At 48.9% G+C, this 21,235-nt stretch overlaps 3 protein-coding genes across 5 annotated transcripts in view; 2 read left to right on the top strand and 1 right to left on the bottom strand.

Moving 5' to 3' along the window:
- The first annotated feature begins 1,005 nt into the window (after positions 1 to 1,005).
- Positions 1,006 to 2,951, top strand: LOC132529227 (spidroin-2-like). Its single transcript, XM_060165529.1, has 2 exons — positions 1,006 to 2,557; positions 2,922 to 2,951. The coding sequence occupies exons 1-2, from the start codon at positions 1,493 to 1,495 to the stop codon at positions 2,949 to 2,951; spliced, it is 1,095 nt and encodes a 364-aa protein (XP_060021512.1). The 5' UTR covers positions 1,006 to 1,492.
- An 813-nt stretch (positions 2,952 to 3,764) lies between these two features.
- Positions 3,765 to 5,898, top strand: LOC132528897 (kelch domain-containing protein 7B-like). The gene has a single exon (XM_060165055.1). It carries the CDS (start codon positions 3,857 to 3,859, stop codon positions 5,672 to 5,674), a length of 1,818 nt encoding a protein of 605 aa, XP_060021038.1. The 5' UTR covers positions 3,765 to 3,856; the 3' UTR covers positions 5,675 to 5,898.
- Positions 5,899 to 6,328: 430 nt separating this feature from the next.
- The window catches only part of SYCE3 (synaptonemal complex central element protein 3), a 28,214-nt gene continuing 13,307 nt past the window's right edge, over positions 6,329 to 21,235 (bottom strand). For all 3 annotated transcript variants that reach the window (XM_060165642.1, XM_060165641.1, XM_060165643.1), the window contains one exon: positions 6,329 to 7,210. In XM_060165642.1, coding sequence (XP_060021625.1) covers positions 7,011 to 7,210 — 200 coding nt within the window. In that variant the 3' untranslated portion in view covers positions 6,329 to 7,010. The remainder of the gene's footprint in view (positions 7,211 to 21,235) is intronic.

Here is a 21,235-nt window from a genome sequence, read left to right as displayed (position 1 = left end):
TTACTGTCACTTAATACGCTCGGGGAGGGGGGAGGCTGGGAGGGGACAGGTGGGTGAGATACCTGAGGCTCAGCAGAACCCAGGCTGGGTGCCAGGGACATGCCTTGGCCATCTCGCTGCCTGAGTCAGGGAGAGTCCTCTGTCCCTGAAGAAGGAACAAGTACATGTCGTGGGGGCCTGCCTTTGTCCCAGGAGCTCCAGGCTCTTTTTCATGTCTGGGTCCCACATGGCACCTGTCCTGACACTTACTCCTCGGCTTAAGATGGAGGAGACAAGGCTTGTCCCCTGAGAAGCCAAGTGCTGCAGGGCACCTACACGCCGGCCTGTGAGGGGCCTGAGTCCTGGCGAGGAGGGAGGGGGTGGATGAGGGAAGGCTGAGGCCTGAGATGAGGCACCAGAAGTCAGACTGATAGAGCCCCTGGGCCAGAGGAGGGTTTGTGAAGTCTCCCAGGGCTGAGTGGTGATGGGAGATGGAGCTGGCGGGGGCTCAGGGTTCTCCACTGCGTGAGAGTGGCGTTTGGCAGTCAAGATGGCCCAGAGGGAGGCCCAAGGGCTCTAGAAGGTTGTGATAAACCAGGCCAATAAAGAGGAAAACACAACTTTTGGATTTTCTTTACTTTGTTCACTCTTTATTAGTGATCGCTTAAAAATTCCTTTTGACAACCATCCCATCTCTGCTGAACTCAGGGTACGGAGAGTCCAGAGGCTGCTGGAGGAGGGGAAGGGAGAGTCGGCCTTGGCCCCCCCCAAGCACCTGCGTATCTGGGAGGGAGAAGCGCCAGCCTCTGCTTCACACCTGTGCACCTTCCCGGCAGCCCATCTGTGTGCTGGGCAGTGTTTAGGGTCAGGACCCCCGCCCCCATGGTCCCCCTCCTCAGGGAGACCCCCCCCCCCACCCTGGCCAAGAGTGGAATAGTCTTCTCCGGTTTCTGGTAATTTCATCAGGGCCTCATCGTGTTGCTGCAGCTACAGATAACATCTTCCTGTGGGTAACTCTTCCCCGCCAGAGCCCCCTGAGGCTGGCCCCGAGCTCAGAGGAGGGACGCGGGGGTGTGGGATGAGTTTGGGGGTGTGAGGGTCTCTTAGGCAGAAGTGGGTCGGCTGGGATGCCAGAATAGCGCTGAGGAACGCTGCCATTTGCCATTGGAAGCTATGGAAAAAGGGAAGGGGCAGGAGCTGGGCAGGGGCCTGGGGAGGCCCCTGAGCTCCTGGAGCTGCCGTGGGTTATGCTGTCTCCTGATACCTCCAGCTAGGCCCTCCTAACAACACCCAAGCCTGGGTGCAGACACAGAGACCCACCCCGCCCAGGTTGGGCGGCGCACTGGCCCCAGCACAGGGCCACCTTAACTGGGCAGCCCTCTGGGCGGGGCACGTCACGGATGCCATCTGCGCGACACCAGGTGGCACCCAGGCCTGAAGCAGGACCTGGTGTGCGCAGCACATAGCTCCCAGCCTGCTGCCCAGCTCCTCACGCTGGGTCTCCGCCCAGACCATGACCCAGGGCGTCTTGGAGGCTGACAGCCCCGGCTGGGGCTGGGACGGGGATGGGGACGAAGACTGGGATGGCGTCGTGCTGACCCTGCTGGCGCTGGCTGTGGTGGCCGCCACGGCACTAGCTTTGCACTGGTTTGGCTCTGGGCAGGACCAGGAGGCGGCAGGTCCAGCATCCACAGCCCCTCGACCTTCACAGGTGGGAGGACCTGGGCCAGCCCTGCCCCCGAAATCCAAGGTCAGTGGTGGTGCCGAGGGACACAGCCCAGGGCAGGAGAAGCCACACCCTCCAGGACGTGGCCAGGGGAGTCCAGCTGCAGCAGGGGCCCAGGATCAGGAGCCCCCGCGAGGTGAAGGTCTGGCTGCTACAGCTACACCTCCACTCAAGACACCTGGTGAGGTGGCCAGCGGAGGGGCCTTGGGACAGCAGCGTGGTGATGCCACTCCAGAAGCCCCCCGAGGAAAAGGAAGGGAGCCTCGCAGGCCAGGTGCTGCCCTCCTGGGTCAGAGCAAAGCAGAGGGGACGTCTGCCCCCCTCCTGATACACTTCACCCCCCGGAGTCCTGGCGGAGAAGTGGAGGTGCAGGTAGAAGCAGGAGGCGTCCAAGCCAAGGCACCAGCTCACCAGGCCCTCGTCCACATGGTGGAACGGGACACCAGCCCCTGGCAGCAAGGTGTGGCGTCACCTGGCTCACTGGGGAGGGGCCCAGGCAGCCGCCGGTGGCAGGTGGACCGCAGCTCAGGAGAGAGAACCTGCCGCTCCCCAAGGCTGGACCCCCTGTCCCTGGGCACTGTGGTGAGTGTGTGGGATTCTGTGGGTGCAGCCAGCAGCCTCCCCGCGGGCTCCCAGGGGCTCCCTTTGCCCCAGGAGCTGCCCCCATCGTACACCCTGAAGACTAGTCCCCCGATGGATGTCTCAGAGAGGGGGCCTGGGAAGAGCAGCCCCCAACAAGCCCCAGTCCTAGCTCTGGACTCAGGAGCCAAAGCTACTGAGAGCAGGGAGGCTGGGACCCTGGCCCCCAGGGAGTCTCAGAGGTCCCCAGCCTCCGTGGAAGGTTGGCCCCGGGTGAGGAGGGAGGTCCTTGTCACCGGGAGCTTCAGCGAGGCCCCAGGCTCCATGGGCCTATCACAAGAGGGGCCACAGGGGGGACACCGACTCTTGTCCCAAGGGGAGGGGACCACAGAGGCCAGCACTGCGGGTGAGGCTGGGGCTAACGGCTCTGGAGACCACCCTTTCTTCAGTTCAGGGCCTGAAGGGACAAAGGAGCAAGGGGGCCACAGTGTTACAGAAGGGAGAGGATCCCTGCAAGGCCAGGTGGCTGGCGGCTCTGACAGAGGGAAGCGAGCTGCAGAGGTTCGCAGCTGCGTGCCCTCCCCAAGCCCCTCCCTCACGTCCTCTTCACACACCCCTAAACCCCTCCCACCCACAGCACATCCCCATCCAGGTCTCTTACCTGTAGCCCCAACTCCTCTGAACTCCTCTCTGTCAGTCTCTTTGCCCCCCAGAGTTGGCCAGGGTCCTGCTGAGGATGAAAATCTCAAAGCAGGCCCATCCCCTGCCCCAGGCCCATCCCCTGTCACAGCTGCAGCCCCTGCCCCAGGCCCATCCCCTGCCCCAGGCCCATCCCCTGTCACAGCTGCAGCCCCTGCCCCAGGCCCATCCCCTGCCCCAGGCCCATCCCCTGCCCCAGGCCCATCCCCTGTCACAGCTGCAGCCCCTGCCCCAGGCCCATCCCCTGTCACAGCTGCAGCCCCTGCCCCAGGCCCATCCCCTGTCACAGCTGCAGCCCCTGCCCCAGGCCCATCCCCTGTCACAGCTGCAGCCCCTGCCCCAGGCCCATCCCCTGTCACAGCTGCAGCCCCTGCCCCAGGCCCATCCCCTGCCCCAGGCCCATCCCCTGCCCCAGGCCCATCCCCTGTCACAGCTGCAGCCCCTGCCCCAGGCCCATCCCCTGTCACAGCTGCAGCCCCTGCTCCAGGCCCATCCCCTGCCCCAGGCCCATCCCCTGTCACAGCTGCAGCCCCTGCCCCAGGCCCATCCCCTGTCACAGCTGCAGCCCCTGCTCCAGGCCCATCCCCTGCCCCAGGCCCATCCCCTGCCCCAGGCCCATCCCCTGTCACAGCTGCAGCCCCTGCCCCAGGCCCATCCCCTGTCACAGCTGCAGCCCCTGCCCCAGGCCCATCCCCTGTCACAGCTGCAGCCCCTGCCCCAGGCCCATCCCCTGCCCCAGGCCCATCCCCTGTCACAGCTGCAGCCCATGGGCCTGCTAGTGGGTCAAGGCTTGCACCTCAGAAGCCCAGTGTGGTTCTCTGCAAGGGCAGTCAGGAGGGGCAGTTCTCAACTAGCTGGGGAAACCTTATTTCGATGGTTCTTAGGAGTCACCCCTTCCCCAGGCCAGAGAGGCCCCAAGGGACAGTCCCAAGGGCAGCTCTGGAGAGCCCCAGAGATCCCAGCACTTCCACAGCCTCTGAGAACAGAGAGTCTGGCTCTTCCCCTGAAGAGGCCGTCCCCAGCCGTGAGGACAGGCATGGCTCGGCTGGACTGGTCACAGGGGCAGGCACAGGGGGCCTGGCTGAGGCTGGAGCTCGGCCACAGCAGAGCAGCACCGAGACCAAGGAGGCTCCCACCGCAGGCCCTCCCTCAGGCCCAAGAGGGGAGAGAATTGAGGAGAAACATCCAGACTCACTGCCGTCTGGAGCTGCAGAACCCAGGGCCCCCTCACGGCCACCGGAGCAGACCCAGCCTGGCTCTGCACCCTCCCCAGTTACAAGGCAGGACTCACAGCCTGTCCCCCGGCCACGGAAACGCAGCTTGTGCGAAATATCCCAGAGCTCTGAGCTTGAGGCCAGCCCAGCGGCCCCAGGGCAGCGCCGAGGACAGGAGCCCGGGGAGGGGCCCAGCCCTGCAGGCAGCAGGCAGGTCCTCACTGAGAAGCAGAAGGAGGCCCGAAAACTCATGGTGTTTCTGCAGAGGCGGGGGGGCTGGGGGGTGGTGGAGGGGCCCCAGAAGCCCAGATCCTCGGCGGCAGGGGCTCTGCAGCGATGGCTGGACCTGGGCAGCTGCCTGGAGGCACTGGCCTTTGCCCAGCAGCACGGGGACCCCCGCCTGGCCCAGAAGACCTATGCCTGGATGAGTGACAATCTGCTACACGTGCTGGGAGACCCGAGCCTCTACCGGCAGCTGAGTGGCGCTGACCGGGAGCGTATCCTGAGCCTTCGGACCAGCCGGGGCCAGGCGGTGCTGGGGGTCCTCGTGCTGCCCAGCCTCTACCGGGTGAGCCGCTCGGGGCTCACAAGGGACCCTCGTGGGGTGGAAGAAACTCACGCGGTGCGGCCCGTGCCCCCGCCTCCCCGCACGTTCCTGTACGTGTTCCACCCCCGGGAGAACGCGTGGCGGCCCCTGACCCAGGTGCCCCAGGAGGCCCCGCTCCGGGGCTGCGGTCTCTGCACCCTGCACAACTATCTGTTCCTGGCGGGGGGCATCCGTGGATCCGGTGCCGAGGCCGTCTGCTCCAACGAGGTCTTCTGCTACAACCCTCTGACCGACATCTGGAGCCAGGTGCGGCCCATGCGGCAGGCGCGTGCCCAGCTCAAACTGGTGGCGCTGGACGGGCTGCTCTACGCCATTGGGGGCGAGTGTCTGTACAGCATGGAGCGCTACGACCCGCGCACGGACGCCTGGACCTCCTGTGCGCCCCTCCCTGCAGGCAGCTTCCCCGTGGCTCACGAAGCTGTGGCCTGCCGGGGGGACATTTATGTTACCGGCGGCCACCTCTTCTACCGCCTGCTCAGGTACAGCCCCGCGAAGGACGCGTGGGACGAGTGCCCCTACAGTGCCAGCCACCGGCGGTCCAGCGACATTGTGGCTCTGGGGGGCTTCCTGTACCGCTTCGACCTGCTGCGGGGCGTGGGCGCCGCGGTGATGCGCTACAACACCGTGACAAGCTCCTGGAGCCGGGCCGCCTCCCTGCCCCTGCCCGACCCCGCCCCGCTCCGCTGCGCCGTGCTGGGCAACACCATTTACTGCCTCAACCACCAGGTCACAGCCACCTTCAAGGTCTCCGAGGGAACCGCCCAGTTCCAGGCCAAGGAGCTAAAGCCTTTTCCCCCGGGGGCCAAAGGGGTCCTCTGCCCATTCATCCTGACGCTGCCCCCCGTGGACCCGCTGCAGACTGCCCTCTGAGTGGCTGCTGGAACGCCAGGGACTTCAGCACTGCTCTCCGGGGAGACCCTGGGGCGGAGTCTGAGGGCAGGAGGGGCACAGGGGCCCCTTGTTCCCGGGACAACTTCCCTTTTCTGTTCTAATAAGGCTCCTGACTCCGCCTTCCACCCGCTCCCCTCCCCTAAGCCTGTCCCCTCAGAGCCCAGGCTCCCCGCACCTGGGAGCTGGTCGCTGGGTGTCCCTAGCCTGGTATCCTACCTCCCACCACACCCAAGCTGCTTCCTTCCTCTAGGACTTAATTCCCTCTCTGGTTACCCAGCGCCTCTGCTGGCTCACCCACCCTCCTCCAGACAGAGATCCTCTCTCACAGCACCACCCCACTGCCTGGGAATTACCTGCCTGTGGGACTCCCTGGGCTCCGAGAGCCTGACGTGTCCCTGGGCACCAGGACTTGGCCCACTGAGGAGCCTGGCAACCCCTGAGCCGAGGAAGGAGATGGCTGGGAACACATTCTGCTTCCTAGGGTCTGTCCCTGGGGCTCCAGGCCAGGCAAGGAGCCCTCAAGGGGGTGGGAAGGGGGACCAGGGAGCAAACAAGTCCCCAGGAAAACATCCTTGCCTCTGGGACTTTCTACCTGTCCTGAGGCCTCTGGGAGCCTGGCTGGCTCTCCCCTGGAACAGCTCTGAAGCCCTCTTTTGTCTGACTGACCTCAAAGGCCTAGAACCCTTGTCTGTGAAAGCGCCCTGCTGGCTCTAGCCCCTGCCCAGACCCCAGCCCAGGCCGTGCAGGACCACTCAGCTCATACCCCTCTGCAGCCTGGTGGGGTCTCTCCTGCCGGCTCAGCCCCTCCAGAAGCCCGCGCCACTTCCCGCCAGCCCCCTTCCTAGGTGAGGCCTGGGTTTCGCCCTCGTTCTGCCCCTTATTAGCTGTGTGGATTGGAAGAGACATCTAACATTGCTTTTCTTGTCTGAAACGGGGCTGTGAGAACATCAGGACACACTCGAGAGTGCCCAGCCTGGTGCCCCAAATACACAACTGAATAACTAATGTTCCCCCTTATTCGCTTTGGAACTCACTGTAGGAAGGTAAATAAATCTGACTGAATACTGCTGCCTGTCCCACGCTCTGACCTGGTTTGTCCCCATCTGGCTCCCTTTTAGTTTCCTTATTCTAAGTTCGGCACCACTGGCACTGAGTACGTCTACTTCATCGAGAGCCTCCGCATCTCGCCCTTCTCATGTGCTGTCCACAAGGTTTGATGTGCAGCTGGGTGGGACGGAAAGGGTCCTCAGGTTGTGCTCGGAAAGAAGTTTACTGAGTAACAAGCTCTGCGCACAGCCCTGCTCCGGGGCCGCTGCTACTCTGCCAAGGCTGCTCGGGCCGTGTGGGGCGGGCGGGCCTCCTGCACTCGCTTGGTCTCGTCGAGCAGCTCCTGCCAGTTCTTCTCCACCTCCTCCTTGCAGTTGAGGAAGGCGTCCTCCAGCCGCCGCATGGACTCCGCCAGTGTGGGGTTGGTGCGCATCACCACCATGTCGTAGGCCATCCACGTGGCCTGCACTGCAACAACCAGACAGGCCCTGGTCAGGCCACAGGGGGCTGCCGCAGCGCTGGAGCCCCCCAGCGAGGGCTGGGCACCTCCACTCATGCCCAGCATCCTGGGGACAGGACGTGCTGAGTCACCCAGTTACTCGAAGGAGAGAAAGCGGGTTGGCCATGCGTTAGAGGGCTCATGACAACCCTATTAAAACTCCTCTCTAGGAAAACCAGTAATGAACCTTCCCTAATCTCACATAAGCCTTAACTTCTGGATACACCAGCCCACAATACTAAAAGGTTGGAGGCCAATCTGACATGAAATGTTAGGAAAAATGAGAGTAAACACAGGTCCTTACCTATCTGCAGTTCACAGCTAGTGGTTGCCGGGTGACCCCCAAGAAGTCATAACCCTGCCCAAGCTCACATACTCAGGTAGGGCTGACCACTCCCACTCCCCCAAGGCTAGAGCCTCAGGTTATCTCATGCTCATTGGCCTGGGATGCCTGCCCACCTCCACCTTGGCACCTCTCTGCTTTCAATAAGGCCAGCCAGGGGCTCCTCCTTCTGGGAAGGTTTGCCGAGTTCCATGTTAGGTGTCCTTTGGTGCTCACCACTGCACTGACTACCTTTCTTGCTCCTTCCCTTTGAGAGCAACTTGAGGGCCGCATCCCCTGGGCCTATAGGTGAACATGTGCTTCCTGTACAAATCCAATGGTGTGTGCAGAAGCCCCACCTCCACCTCTTCCCTCTGCAGCACCCGCCTCCCACTGGTGTGGTTCTCCCCTTTAGAACTATGAAGAACAGGGTTGTCTCTCTGTGCAGTAAATACATCTCCTTAGAACTTCTCCTGTCTGGGTTAAAAAATGCTGGATACTTTGGGAAACTATGTCCTTCAGGAAATTAACCAAAGAAGAGATAGGCAGGGAATTCCCTGGCAGTCCAGTGGTTAGGACTCCGCACTTTCACTGCTGAGGCCGTGGGTTAAATCCCTGGTCAGGGAACTAAGATCCCGCAAGCAGAATGAAAAAAAAAAAAGAGATAGGCAGAATGATTAATAACAAATGCACATGTATGTCTACACACAACCGAGGTCAGCAGTGTGGCAGACTTGAAGTTTTATAGAAAGTGGCATCTGTTTGTTTAGGGAAAAATTGTTAGAAGAGATACGTGCAGTACACCTCAACAGATAGAGGGCATATGATATATAGCTAGCACAGGGATTCTCGATCTTCTGGAAGTATGAGAGTCACTTGGGACACCTGTTAAAATGTAGACCACTGGCCCCTCTCAGAACTCAAAGAAGGTTCTTGTGTAGCAAGTTGGGAATGGTGCCCAGGAACCTGCATCTTGACAAGCATCCTGGGTAATTCTGGTGCAGGAAGCCTGTAGACCACCATGTGAGGCCACCTGGGCAGCAGGTGGAGCATGGACTTGAAGCCAGGGCAGAGTCTGCTTCCCAGCTCTCCACTCACTGGCTGTGTGACCTGGAGTAAGTGATTTAAACTTACTAACCTCATCTCCTCTTATGTAAAGGACGGAAAACGTCCGGATCTCATGGCTTTGGTGTGAAGATTAAACCGATGATGTATGTAGCCTGTCTCCAACATATTAGATGCTCAAGAAAGGAGAAACTCTTACTATAAAATAAATAATTCAGGTATTCAGGACAAAGAACTAGGGTGGGTAAACAAAACAAAACAAAACAGCCCACAGAAATAAATCTCATATAGTCCTACATAGCAGCTGAAATTCTAGTCCTGAGTTTCCTGAGCTCAAAGCAGAGAAGGAAACATGCTCGGTTATAAGATTCAGTGACCATAAAATAAAAACAAACCCATTGTTTAAGACACTTTTACCCCAAGAAAGAATTTCCTTATAGGTATATTTCATGAGAGGTGTGTAACATAATGGAAAATGTCCTTGACAACATCCCTACTTTAAATACAAAGACATTCTTCTATGTCTACAGTTGTAGGCACTGGTAAAAGAAAGCTGGTGGCACAGTACCAAAGCACACTTCAGAAAAGGCAATTCAGTGAGACACTAAAACACTATATCAAGTGCATAGCCCTCTTATGATTTGATCCAAGGGAAAAAAAAAAAGAAAATATAGAATAGGAAGGACTCACAATCATCTGAAAATCCTTTGGAAATATATGTCGCCTGAGTTTTTCATTCATTCAATGTTTATTGCACACCTGCTCTGTGTCGGCGTTTTGCTAAGGCAGCCCTGATGATACAGCTGTCTACTACAGGACAGACACATCCCTGCCCTCGTGAGCTTCTATACTAGTTGCAGTGGGAGGAGACAGATAATAAACATATAAGACAATTACACATTGTGAAAGGAGCTGCGAAGCAACGTGTATTGTGACAGAGAAATGGGATAGGAAGAGTCTTATTTTAGACCAGGTAGTGAGGGCAGGCCTTCTCAGAGGGTTTTTGGTAAGGCCTATGCAGTAGCAAAGCCAAGGTCCTAATCTCTCGAGGGGCCTGAACAGCAGATACTCTGAGAGGCTAATTAGGACTCGCCCCACAAACTCTGATAAACTGCTGGGTAGGGCCAGGTCCTCACACAGAAATTTAAAAACTGGTCAAGATGTGCACTAGATGCAGGGTTCAGTAAAGGATGAGGATAAAGTGTTCCAAAAATCTGTGTAGGAGAGGGAGGACTAATGAGGGATACAGTGAGTAGATTTATTCTGACAGTAGAAGAGGCAGAAGCAGAGAACAGGAATGACAAGGCTAGTTGAGCCAGGCGATCAAGGGATGAAGATAAGCCTGGAGTTTACAGCCCACAGGCTAATTCACATCACTGGCAAAATAGAAGAATCAACATTTTAAAATGTAAATGGTGAAGGTCTAGCTCCTCAAATCTCAGGTCCCAAATGGTTTTACAGATGAGTTCCACCGAACTGTGGAAGAACAGTTAATTCTTATCTAACGTAAGTGATTCCAGAAATTAGAAAAAGAGGGAAGACTGATAAGCTGACTGTATGGACTAGTGTTAACTTTTTAAAAATTTTATTATTATTATTATTATTTTTTTTTTTTTAAATTTTTTGGCTGCACCACGTGGCATGTGGGATCCTAGTTTCCTGACCAGGGGTTGAACCCGTGCCCTCTGCACTGGAAGCTCCGAGTCTTAACCACTGAACTGCTAAGAAAGTCCCCTGGTGCAACTTTTTAAGAAAAGCATTTGATAGAAGTATTCCATTTACACTGTAGAAAATTTGAGAATAGAGATAAGCAAAAATAAAAACATAATTTTCCCTAAGCTGGTTTATTTTAAAACAAGACAAATATTATATAAAAAAAATTATAGGTCTGTCTCACATGAAAATAGATGTAAAATCCTAATATATGATCTAACCAAACCTAACAATGTGTTAAAATAATATGTTATGATCAAGTAGAGTTTGTAAAAGAAATTCAAGGATAGTTGAGTATCAGAGAATCAATCAGCATAATTAACCACATTAATAAAAGGGGAAATCATAGTAATATCTCAGTTAATGCAAAAAAAAGCAGTTAATAAAGTTTAATACTTATTTGTGATTTCAGAAAATCAAAACTAACAAATTAGGAATAGAAGGAGACATTTTAACCTAGTAAAGGTGATACACCAAAAACTTACAGCAAACATTATACTTAATGGAGAAACTGTGGATAAATTCCTTTGGGAATCAAACAAGGATGCCTCTAATAATGTAATGGGTATTGAAGATGTTGGTAAATGGAATTTAAACATTTAAAAGAAATAAGAGATATAAGGTAAGAGATAAAACTAACAGTATTTGTAAATTATAAAAGTGTATATGAAAGAATAGAGGTCCAATAGTCAAGTCAATCTTAAAAAAATAACAGCTAAAAGGGGGGAATATACCCTATTAGATATCAAGACATCCTATAAAGCCCTGTTTTATTTATTTAGCCACACTGAGTGGCTTGTGGGATCTTAGTTCCCTGACCAGGGATTGAACCTGTGCCCTCAGCAGTGAAAGTGCGGAGTCCTAACCACTAGACCGCCAGGGAATTCCCTAAAGCCCTTTTTTAAAAAAATAGTGTGGTACAGACAAACAGACCAATGAAAGAAAATAGTATGCTCGGAGATAGACCTAAGTTTATATGGAATTTAGTATATGATGAAAGTAACAGTAAAAAATCCTTCAGAAATATACGTCTCCTGAAAAAAGGACAGTATACTCCAGATGGATTAAAGACATAAATATGAAAGATAAAATAACATTTATAGATCAAAATTTAGCAGAATACCTGTGATCTAGGGACTTCTTAAAAACCACAAACCAAATGTCATGAAGAACCTAGGGGTAAGACAGGAATAAAGACACAGACCTACTAGAGAATGGATTTGAGGATATGGGGAGGGGGAAGGGTAAGCTGTGACAAAAAACAAAACAAAACAAAAACAAAACCACAAACCATAATGCAAAATATTGGTGAATTTCTTTTTATCAAAAAATTTTTTTCTACTAAGGACAACATGGACAAAATTTTCATACAAATGATAGAAGAAATTTACAATCTTAAAACTGATAATGGGTTAATATCTAGAATATACAAGAAATTACTTCAGGGCTTCCCTGGTGGCACAGTGGTTGAGAGTCTGCCTGCCGATGCAGGGGACGCGGGTTCGTGCCCCGGTCCGGGAAGGTGCTGCCGGGCGGCTGGGCCCGTGAGCCATGGCCACTGAGCCTGGGCGTCCGGAGCCTGTGCTCCGCAACAGGAGAGGCCGCGACAGTGAGAGGCCCGCGTACCGCAAGAAAAAAAAAAAAAAGAAATTACTTCAAATCAATAAAAGAAATTCAGTAACAACAAAACCCTGGAAAATAACAAGTGTTGGTGAGGACGTGGAGAAACTGGAATGCTTGTGCATTGCTGGTGGGGTTGTAAAATGATGCACCATTGTGTAAAACAGTTTGACATTCTTCAGGAAGCTAAATATAGAATTACCATATGACCTAGCAATTCTACTCCTACATAGTGTCCCAAACAATAAAGAATGGGCACTCAAACAAATACTCGTATACACATGTTCATAGTGGCACTATTCACAATAGTTAAATATTGGGACACAACCCAAATATCCATCAGTGGATGAATACACGGAATATATTTTAGCTATATAAAGGAATAAAGTACTCAGAATATGCTACAATATGGGTGAAACTTGAAAATACTATGTTAGGCGAAAGAAGCCAGAAACAAAATGTCACATATTATATGATTCTCTTACATGAAATACCCAGAATAGGTAAATCCATAGAGAATGGAAACAGGCTGGTGGTTGCCAGGGGCTGGGAACAGAGGTATGGGAGTGACTGCTTAATGGGTACGAAGTGTCTTTTTTGCGTGATGAAAATGTTGCGGAACTTGACAGAGTTGGTGGCTGCACAAAATTATGAATGTATTAAATGCCACTGAATGTATACTTTAAAATAGTTAATTTTATGTGAATTCACTTTGATAAAAATTTATTTAAATATTAGATGTAGATATTATAATTATCTTCATTTTTCAAAAGTGGAAACGGATAGAGAGGTTAAGCAGCTTGCCCAAGTCATACAGCTAATAAGTAGCACAGGCAGGATTTAACCCAAGTAATCAAGCACCCGTGTCCATGTTTTTAGCTGCTTATGGTACACTGCTTCTTACATTCCCTAAGAAGAAACCCAAAAGACTAACAAGCATTTGAAGAGAATCTGGAATTCATTAGACAAGTAAAAATGAAAACAATCAGATATCACTTTACACCTATTAGTCTGGCAAAATTAGAAAGCTGGATAATATCAAGTGTCTGTGAGCTCGTGGGATCTAAGAACCCCAGGCACTGCTGGTTGGAACAGAGTCTGACTCAGCCGTTCTGTGAGGTCATCTGGTAACCCCTAAAATGATTACACAGGTCCTTGAGCATAGATGTGTGAAGATGTTCATTGTAGCATTGTTTTTGGTGACGAAGAGTTGTAGGCAATCTAGGTGTCCATCACCAGGAAGAATGGAGAAGCAAGAAGTAGTGGCTCACCATGGAATAAATACTATATTGCAGTTAAAAGTAATAGATAACATGTACACATGGCTACTCAAATAGGTCTTCATAACATAGTCGTGAGTTTAAAAAGTAAGATACAAGCTGGAGATATAAAACAAAAAGTATGAATTTTACAGAAACACATAAAAAGGGATATACCAAAAAAAGGAATGAAAAAAAGAGCATAAATAAACAAATAAGTGAGGATTGTTACATGGGCCAGTGACGCTAACACGCTATGAACCGAGAAGTATGGTTGTCAACCTTTCTGCCAGAGAACCATAAAGAGAAACAAACTAACAAATAAACCAGACTCATCAGGAAATAACAAGTGGGGATACACTGAGGCAGACAGGCATGGAAGAGAACAAAGTCAATCACAAATATAGAAAACATACTATATTCTCTTCACTGTGCCAGGCAAGTGGGTACCAAGGGAAACAAGCACATTCCAAATACGATTTCACTGTTAGCACTGAACTAGGCAAGGGAGATGCCAGGAGGCTTAAGACACAAGCTTTCTCAAAATGCATAAAAAGTCAGGGAGTTAAGACACATCATTCAATTGAAAAAATACCTATCAAGCACCTAGTATGGGTCAGCACCTGTTTAAGTTCTGGGGACAGAGCAGTGAGAAAAAATGTCAAAAAGTCTTTGTTCTCATGACCATTATATACTAAATAACAAGAAACTTACATAGTGCCTATAGTAAACTTACACAGTGTGTTCGAAGGTTAACAGGTGCTAAGGAGAAAAATAAAGCAGTGAAGGAGGGTTGAGGATGCTAGGAAAAAAGGATCTGCAATTTCAAGAAGGGTGCTCGGGAAAGACTTCACTGAGGAAGTGACCTTTAAATTAACTTTTTTTTTTTTTTTTCCCCGTTACGCGGGCCTCTCACTGTTGTGGCCTCTCCCACTGTGGAGCACAGGCTCCGGACGCGCAGGCTCAGCAGCCATGGCTCACGGGCCCAGCCGCTCTGCGGCATGTGGGATCTTCCCAGACTGGGACACGAACCCACATCCCCTGCGTCGGCAGGCGGACTCTCAACCACTGCACCACCAGGGAAGCCCTAAATTAACTTTTGATGAATAGAAGTTCTTAACATTAGTGTAGTTCAATTTCTCAATCTTTTATTCTGTATTTAGCACTTTTTGCCTTTTGTTTAGAAAATTCTACCCAACCTTCAAAGTTGCAAAGATATTCTCCCCTATTTTCTTCCCAAACTTTAAAATTTATTTTCGATAATTAAGCTCTCATCACTCTGAAGCTACTGTGTGTTTGTGTGTGTGCAGGGATCCGTTTTAAATTTTTATTCTTATTCATAACCAATTTTTCCAGCTTACTTGTTAAACAGTCCCTTCTTTCCTCCACTGATCTTCCATGTCACCTGTGTTACGTATAAAACTTTGTGTGTGTGTGTATCTGTTTCTGGGCTCTCTGTTGTACTCCATTGCTCAACTTGTCTATTCTTGAGCCAATATGACACTGTCAATTATATAGTTTTATAATAAACTTTGCTAACTGTAGGGTGAATCCCCTGTCCTTGTCTTTCTCAGAAGTATCTTAGCTACTTTTGGCTCTTAAGTCTCCAATAAATGTTTTATTTTTTTTTAATTAATTAATTTTTTAATTTTTGGCTGCGTTGTGTCTTCGTTGCTGTGCATGGGCTCTCTCCAGCTGCCGCAAGTGGGGGCTACTCTTCGTTGCGGTGCGCGGGCTTCTCATTGTGGTGGCTTCTCTTGTCGCGGAGCACCGGCTCCAGGCACGCGGGCCTCAGCAGTTGTGGCACGTGGGCTCCAGAGCACAGGCTCAGTAGTTGTGGCACACGGACTTAGTTGCTCCGTCGCACGTGGGGTCCCCCTGCACCGGGGCTCAAACCACTGCAGGCGGACTCCCAACCACTGCAATACCAGGGAAGCCCAAGTCTCCAATAAATGTTTTAGAATCAACCTGTCAAGTTCCATGAAAAACCCTATTAGGATTTTTATTAGAACTACTTTGAAGCCTTGGATGGAATTTGGGGAGAATGAACACATTTATTATATTTTCTTTCTACTCATGAAGGTAGCTATAGCTCCATTTATTTTGGTCTTTAATATCTGTTAGTCAAGCTTTGTAACTTTCTGCATATAGGCCTTGCATATTTCTTGTTAAACTTCTTCCAAGGTAATTCATAGATGTACGTGTTTGTGTTACTGTTATTGTTGCTATTATAAATGGTGCCTTAAAAAATATGTTCTAATTCTTTGCTGCAGGTATAGAAAAATGCCATTAACTCCTGTACATTGATTTTATATTCAGCCACCTTGCTAAGCTTTATTATTTCCAATAAGATGTGTTTTACGTTCTACATAATAAATTCGGTAAGTAGCTCCACGTTGGCCCCAGTAGCGCCCCTTCTGGCAGTCGCACCCTCTGTAGTTCTCTCACACTGTACCAGAGTTGATCCATGTGACCAACAGATTATGGCAGAAGCGATGGTATGTCACTTCCAAGATTAGATGATAAAAGACTATCTTCTGTCTTGGGTTCTCTCTCTATTATATATATAAATATTTCTTGGATCACTTGCTCTGAGGGAAGTTATTACATGAGCAGCCCTGTGGAGAGGCTGCATAGAAAGCCTCCTGCCAACAGCTACGTGAGCTTGGAAGGAGACTCTCCAGCATCCAGTCAAGTATCCAGAGATTGAAGCCATGACCTACAACTTGACTGCAAACTCATGAAAACCACATCCAGAACCACGCAGCTAAGCCATTCTCAGATTCCTGACCCTCAGCAATTGTGATAATAAATGTTTCTTGTTTTAACCTGCTAAGTTTGGGTTAATTTGTAATGCAGCAAATAGATAACTAATACAGATTTTGGTACTGAGAGTATGGTGCTGCTGTAACAAAAACCTACAATGTAAGAGTAGCTTTGGAATGGGACAGTTGTTGGAAGCTAGAAAACTGTAAAGATTTTGAGGAGAGCATTAATGAAAGTTTAAAGTGCCTCAAACTCACTGTTCATAGGATTTTGGATTTTGAGGAGGCTGCATCCGACATCATCTATGGTCCTTGGAGATGTAAATATGTTGACTCTTGTTTCTGTGGACTTTCACTAACAGTGGCTTATCATCTCATGTATTTATTGGTTAGGTCATTGCTGAGCTAGCTCCCAGTGTCCTCTACACTGCTACAGAATCTTTCTAAAACACTTATCTCTTCATGTCATTCCACTGCCTAACTTTCTTCAGTTATTCCCGTTGCCTGTAGGATGATTTCTTGGTGTGGCACACGAAATCTTTCATGATCTGACCCCAGATGATTCATTTAGATTTACTCTCTATCACTTCCACTTATAGTGTATTCAACAGTAATTGAACCCTAAGTCCAACCAGCTTTCTTATTCTTTTGTTCCTTGGCACAAACTGTTCTTTTTGTCTGAAAGCCTTCCCTGCCACCTGTCTATCTGGGGAACTCCTCACAATACTTCAGAGAAATGCTCCATACCTCCTCTTAAAAAATTCCACAATTTACTACACAGATTTCAGCCACTCATCCAAAATCTCATTGAAATTTTAATATCCTTTTATTATAGCAATTAACATAGTATATTGCATTTATGTGTCTGTACATTTATTTCTCCATTAGATTATAAGCAATTTGCGCTCAGGGCTTGGCATAGGTGGTTATTTAGAAAGTGTTTGTTGGGACTTCCCTGGTGGCCCAGTGGGTAAGACTCCATGCTCCCAGTGCAGGGGGCCCAGGTTTGATCCTTGGTCAGGAAACTAGATCCCACATGCATGCCGCAACTAAGAATCCACATGCTGCAACTAAGACCCAGCGCAGCCTAAATAAATAAATTAATAAATATTTTTTAAAAATAGTGTTTGTTGAACAAATGAATGAATGAATGAACAGTGCTTTAACCCCTCAGTCTTTGAGCTCTGGGATTATATTTTTCCGGCTTTACTGAAGTATAATTGACAAATAAAAATTGTATATATTTAAAGTGTACGATGTGATTTTTTTTTTTTTTTTTTTTTTTTTTTTGCGGTACGCGGGCCTCTCACTGTTGTGGCCTCTCCTGTTGCGGAGCACAGGCTCCGGACGCGCAGGCCCAGTGGCCATGGCTCACGGGCCCAGCCGCTGCGCAGCATGTGGGATCTTCCCAGACCGGGGCACGAACCCATGCTCCCTGCATCAGCAGGCGGACTCTGAACCACTGCGCCACCAGGGAAGCCCCGATGTGATGTTTTGATATTGTATGCATTGTGAAGTGATTATCAGCATCAAGCTAATTAACATTTCCATCACCTCACAGTTATGTGGGTTTTTTTTTTTTTTTGGTATGGAGAGAACACTTAAGATCTACATTTGTAGAAAATTTCAAGTATACAATATCATATTAGCTGTAGTCATGATGCTGTACATCTCCAGAATGCATTCTTCTTGCATAATTTCCTGGATATATACCCAGAAGGGGAATTGCTGATCATGTGGTAGTTCTATTTTTTTTTTTTTTTTGCGGTACGTGGGCCTGTCACTGTTGTGGCCTCTCCCGTTGCAGAGCACAGGCTCCGGACGCGCAGGCTCAGCGGCCATGGCTCACGGGCCCAGCCGCTCCGCGGCATGTGGGATCTTCCCGGACCGGGGCACGAACCCGCGTCCCCTGCATCAGCAGGCGGACTTTCAACCACTGCGCCACCAGGGAAGCCCCTCGGTAGTTCTATTTTTAATGTTTTGAGAAACCTCCATACTCTTTTCCATAACGGCTACACCAGTTTATATTGGTACATTATACCGTTTGCATTGGCTCTGTGATTATATTTTTGACAATATATAAAACTGGCCCTGGGCTTCCCTGGTGGCGCAGTGGTTGAGAATCTGCCTGCCAATGCAGGGGACCCGGGTTCGAGCCCTGATCTGGGAAGATCCCACATGCTGCGGAGCAACTAGGCCCGTGAGCCCCAACTACTGAGCCTGCGCGTCTGGAGCCTGTGCTCCGCAACAAGAGAGGCCGCGATAGTGAGAGGCCTGTGCACCACGATGAAGAGTGGCCCCCGCTTGCCACAACTAGAGAAAGCCCTCGCACAGAAACGAAGACGCAACACAGCCAAAAATAAATAAATAAATAAATTTAAGACATATGTCAATATTAAAAAAAAAAATTGGACAATCTCTTAAAAAAAAAACAAAAAAAACCTGGCCCTTCCCACTCAGCATATTCATAAGTGAACTCACTCTTCCCCACATCCTTCTAAACCTGCTATTCTTTCTGTATTCAGAAACTCTCATCTCTTTACTTTTCTCCTTTCCTCTTTCATTCAGCTAACTCATGTTCATATTTTAGTCTTAGCTGAGAAGTAATTTACTCGAGGAGGCCTTCCTTGGCTCCTTATATCAAATTAGGTTCCACTTTTGGCTACCCATAGCACCACGTAGATTATTCAGTCCTAACACTCATAGAAATCTATTGTAACTACTTGTTTAGTTATTTTTCCTCTTCACATGATCGTCAGCTTCAGGAAGAGGCACCCTACAACAGTGCAGCTGGAGGGCTGCCCATCGCGGGAAGGGAAATTATCAGATATTTTGGGGACTATTAGACACTGGCTCTGAACTGACATTAATTCCTGGTGACCCAAAACATCGCTACCAGTGTAGTGATCTACCAGTCAGAAGAGGGGCTTATGGAGGTAAGGTTATCAATGGAGTTCTAGCTGAGGTCTGTCTCACAGTGGGCTTAGTGGGCTTCTGAAGCCACTTTATGGTAATTTTCTCAGTTCCAGGATGCATAATCGAAATATATATACGCAGCAACTAGGAGAATCCCCACATTTGTTCCCTAATCCACAGAGTGAGGGCTATTTGGTAGGAAAGACCAAGTGAAAACCACTAGAACTGCCTCTACCTATGAAAGCAGTAAACTAAAAGCAACACTGTATTCCTGGAGGGATTGCCAAGATTATTACCACCATTAAGGACTTGAAAGATGCAGGGGGTAACTCCACCACAGTCCCATTCAACTTGCCTGTTTGGTCTGTACAGAAGACAAGTCTGAGAGAATGACAGTGGATTATTGTAAACTCAGTCAGGTGGTGACTCCAATTGCAGCTGCTGTTCCAGATGTGGTTTCGTTGCTTGAACAAATTAACACATCCCCTGGTACCTAGTGTGCAGCTATTGATCTGAAAAATGCTGTTTTCTCTATACCTCTTAGTAAACACCACCTAAAGCAGTTTGGTTTCCACTGACAAGGCTAACAATACATTTTCATTATCCTAATTCAGGTATAGCGACTCTCCAGCTCCTTAGTTGCCTCTCCCTTCCACAGGACATCAAGCTCTTCCATTATATTGATATTATGCTGACTGGACCTGGTGAGCAAAGGAAGCCAGACACAAGTGTATACACTGTGATTCCATTTATATGAAACTCTAGGCAAGTATATCAGTTGTTGCCTGGTGCTGGGGAAGGAAGAGTGGGAATTAACTGGGGAGGGGCAAAAGGAAACGCTTTGGAGAGATAGAAATAATTTGTACTTTGACAATAGTGTTAGTTATACTGGTGTATACATTTTGCAAAACTCAGTGAACATTACACTTAAAATATTTATTTTATTATTTATTTATACCTAAATAAAGGTGACTTAAAAGCAATAAAAAACAAGAACACTATTTATCAGTACTTATGGGTTGCAATGACATATCTAGAGATAAATGCACAGCTCCAAATGTTTTCATAACTTAAAAAGGAATAAAAATAAATGTATAAAGCATTTAACTCAAAGTTTTACTAAAACAATAATAAAATTTAGGGAAGGCAGGATGAAGAAAGCCCAGAAATCCAATTAATTTAGAATGTAAAAAAAAACAAATGCATATTAAGATGCTTTCCCTGCCCATATGCCCTTCTCTGAGACTCTGTCTTCATCCACAGGTCCTACAGATGCGTTGAGCTTAAACTTCCATATTATCACCCATGTGGCCTAGCCTAGCCACTCATGAATGATGTACATTATTGCATACTTTGTAACCTTTAAAAGTAACAGACTGGATGTATACATAGCATCTTGGAAAGAGCTGACACACATAATTCTGAATGAAAAAAAAGTATGAAAAATATATAATCATTTATAGAAATTTAACATAAATTTACCATTTATAGAAATTTCAAATAAATGTATAAAATAGCAATATACATTTCACAAGAACATACACACACAAAAAATACACATTAGAATTGTTGCCTACGGGTGGAGAGAGGAAAGGGAATGGAGCATGGGGACTGAAGGGGATAAATAAAAAAATTAAACTAGTAGTGCCCTGCATGGACCAATGATCATAATGTATCACAAACTGAGAAGTATGATAAAATCAATTCTCTACATCTGAGGTTGAAAATAAAGAGACAAGAAAATTGTTATACAACAGCATAATCAGGGAACAGGGCGACAGTCTTGAGGCACTGACACAAAGTAAAATGGAAAATAACAAAGAAATAAAATGGATTACAGAGATGATGATGAAGATAAGACAAAAAGAGACAGACAATATGGATAACTGGAATTTCTGAAGAAATAAACCAAATAAATAGAATTAAAAGTATCCAAAGATATGATAACTGAATAAGATCTTATAAAAATACTCAAATCAGGCTTCCCTGGTGGCTCAGCGGTTAAGAATCCACCTGCCAATGCAGGGGACACTGGTTCGAGCCCTGGTCCGGGAAGATCCCACATGCAGCGGAGCAACTAAGCCTGTGCGCCACAACTACTGAGCCTGCGCTCTAGAGCCTGCAAGTGACAACTACTGAGCCCGCGAGCCTAGAGCCCGTGCTCCACAACAAGAGAAGCCACCGCAATAAGAAACCTGCGCACCACAACAAAGAGTCGCCCCCGCTCACCGCAACTAGAGAAAGCCCGCGCACAGCAATGAAGACCCAAAGCAGCCAAAAATAAATAAATAAATAAAATAAATAAAATAAAATAAATAAATAAAAAATACTCAA

The sequence above is a fragment of the Lagenorhynchus albirostris genome, chromosome 11, assembly GCF_949774975.1.
Source record: "Lagenorhynchus albirostris chromosome 11, mLagAlb1.1, whole genome shotgun sequence".
Taxonomy (NCBI): domain Eukaryota; kingdom Metazoa; phylum Chordata; class Mammalia; order Artiodactyla; family Delphinidae; genus Lagenorhynchus; species Lagenorhynchus albirostris.
The sequence above is the reverse complement of the archived record's forward strand: the minus strand, read 5'-3'. Positions and strand labels throughout refer to the sequence as shown.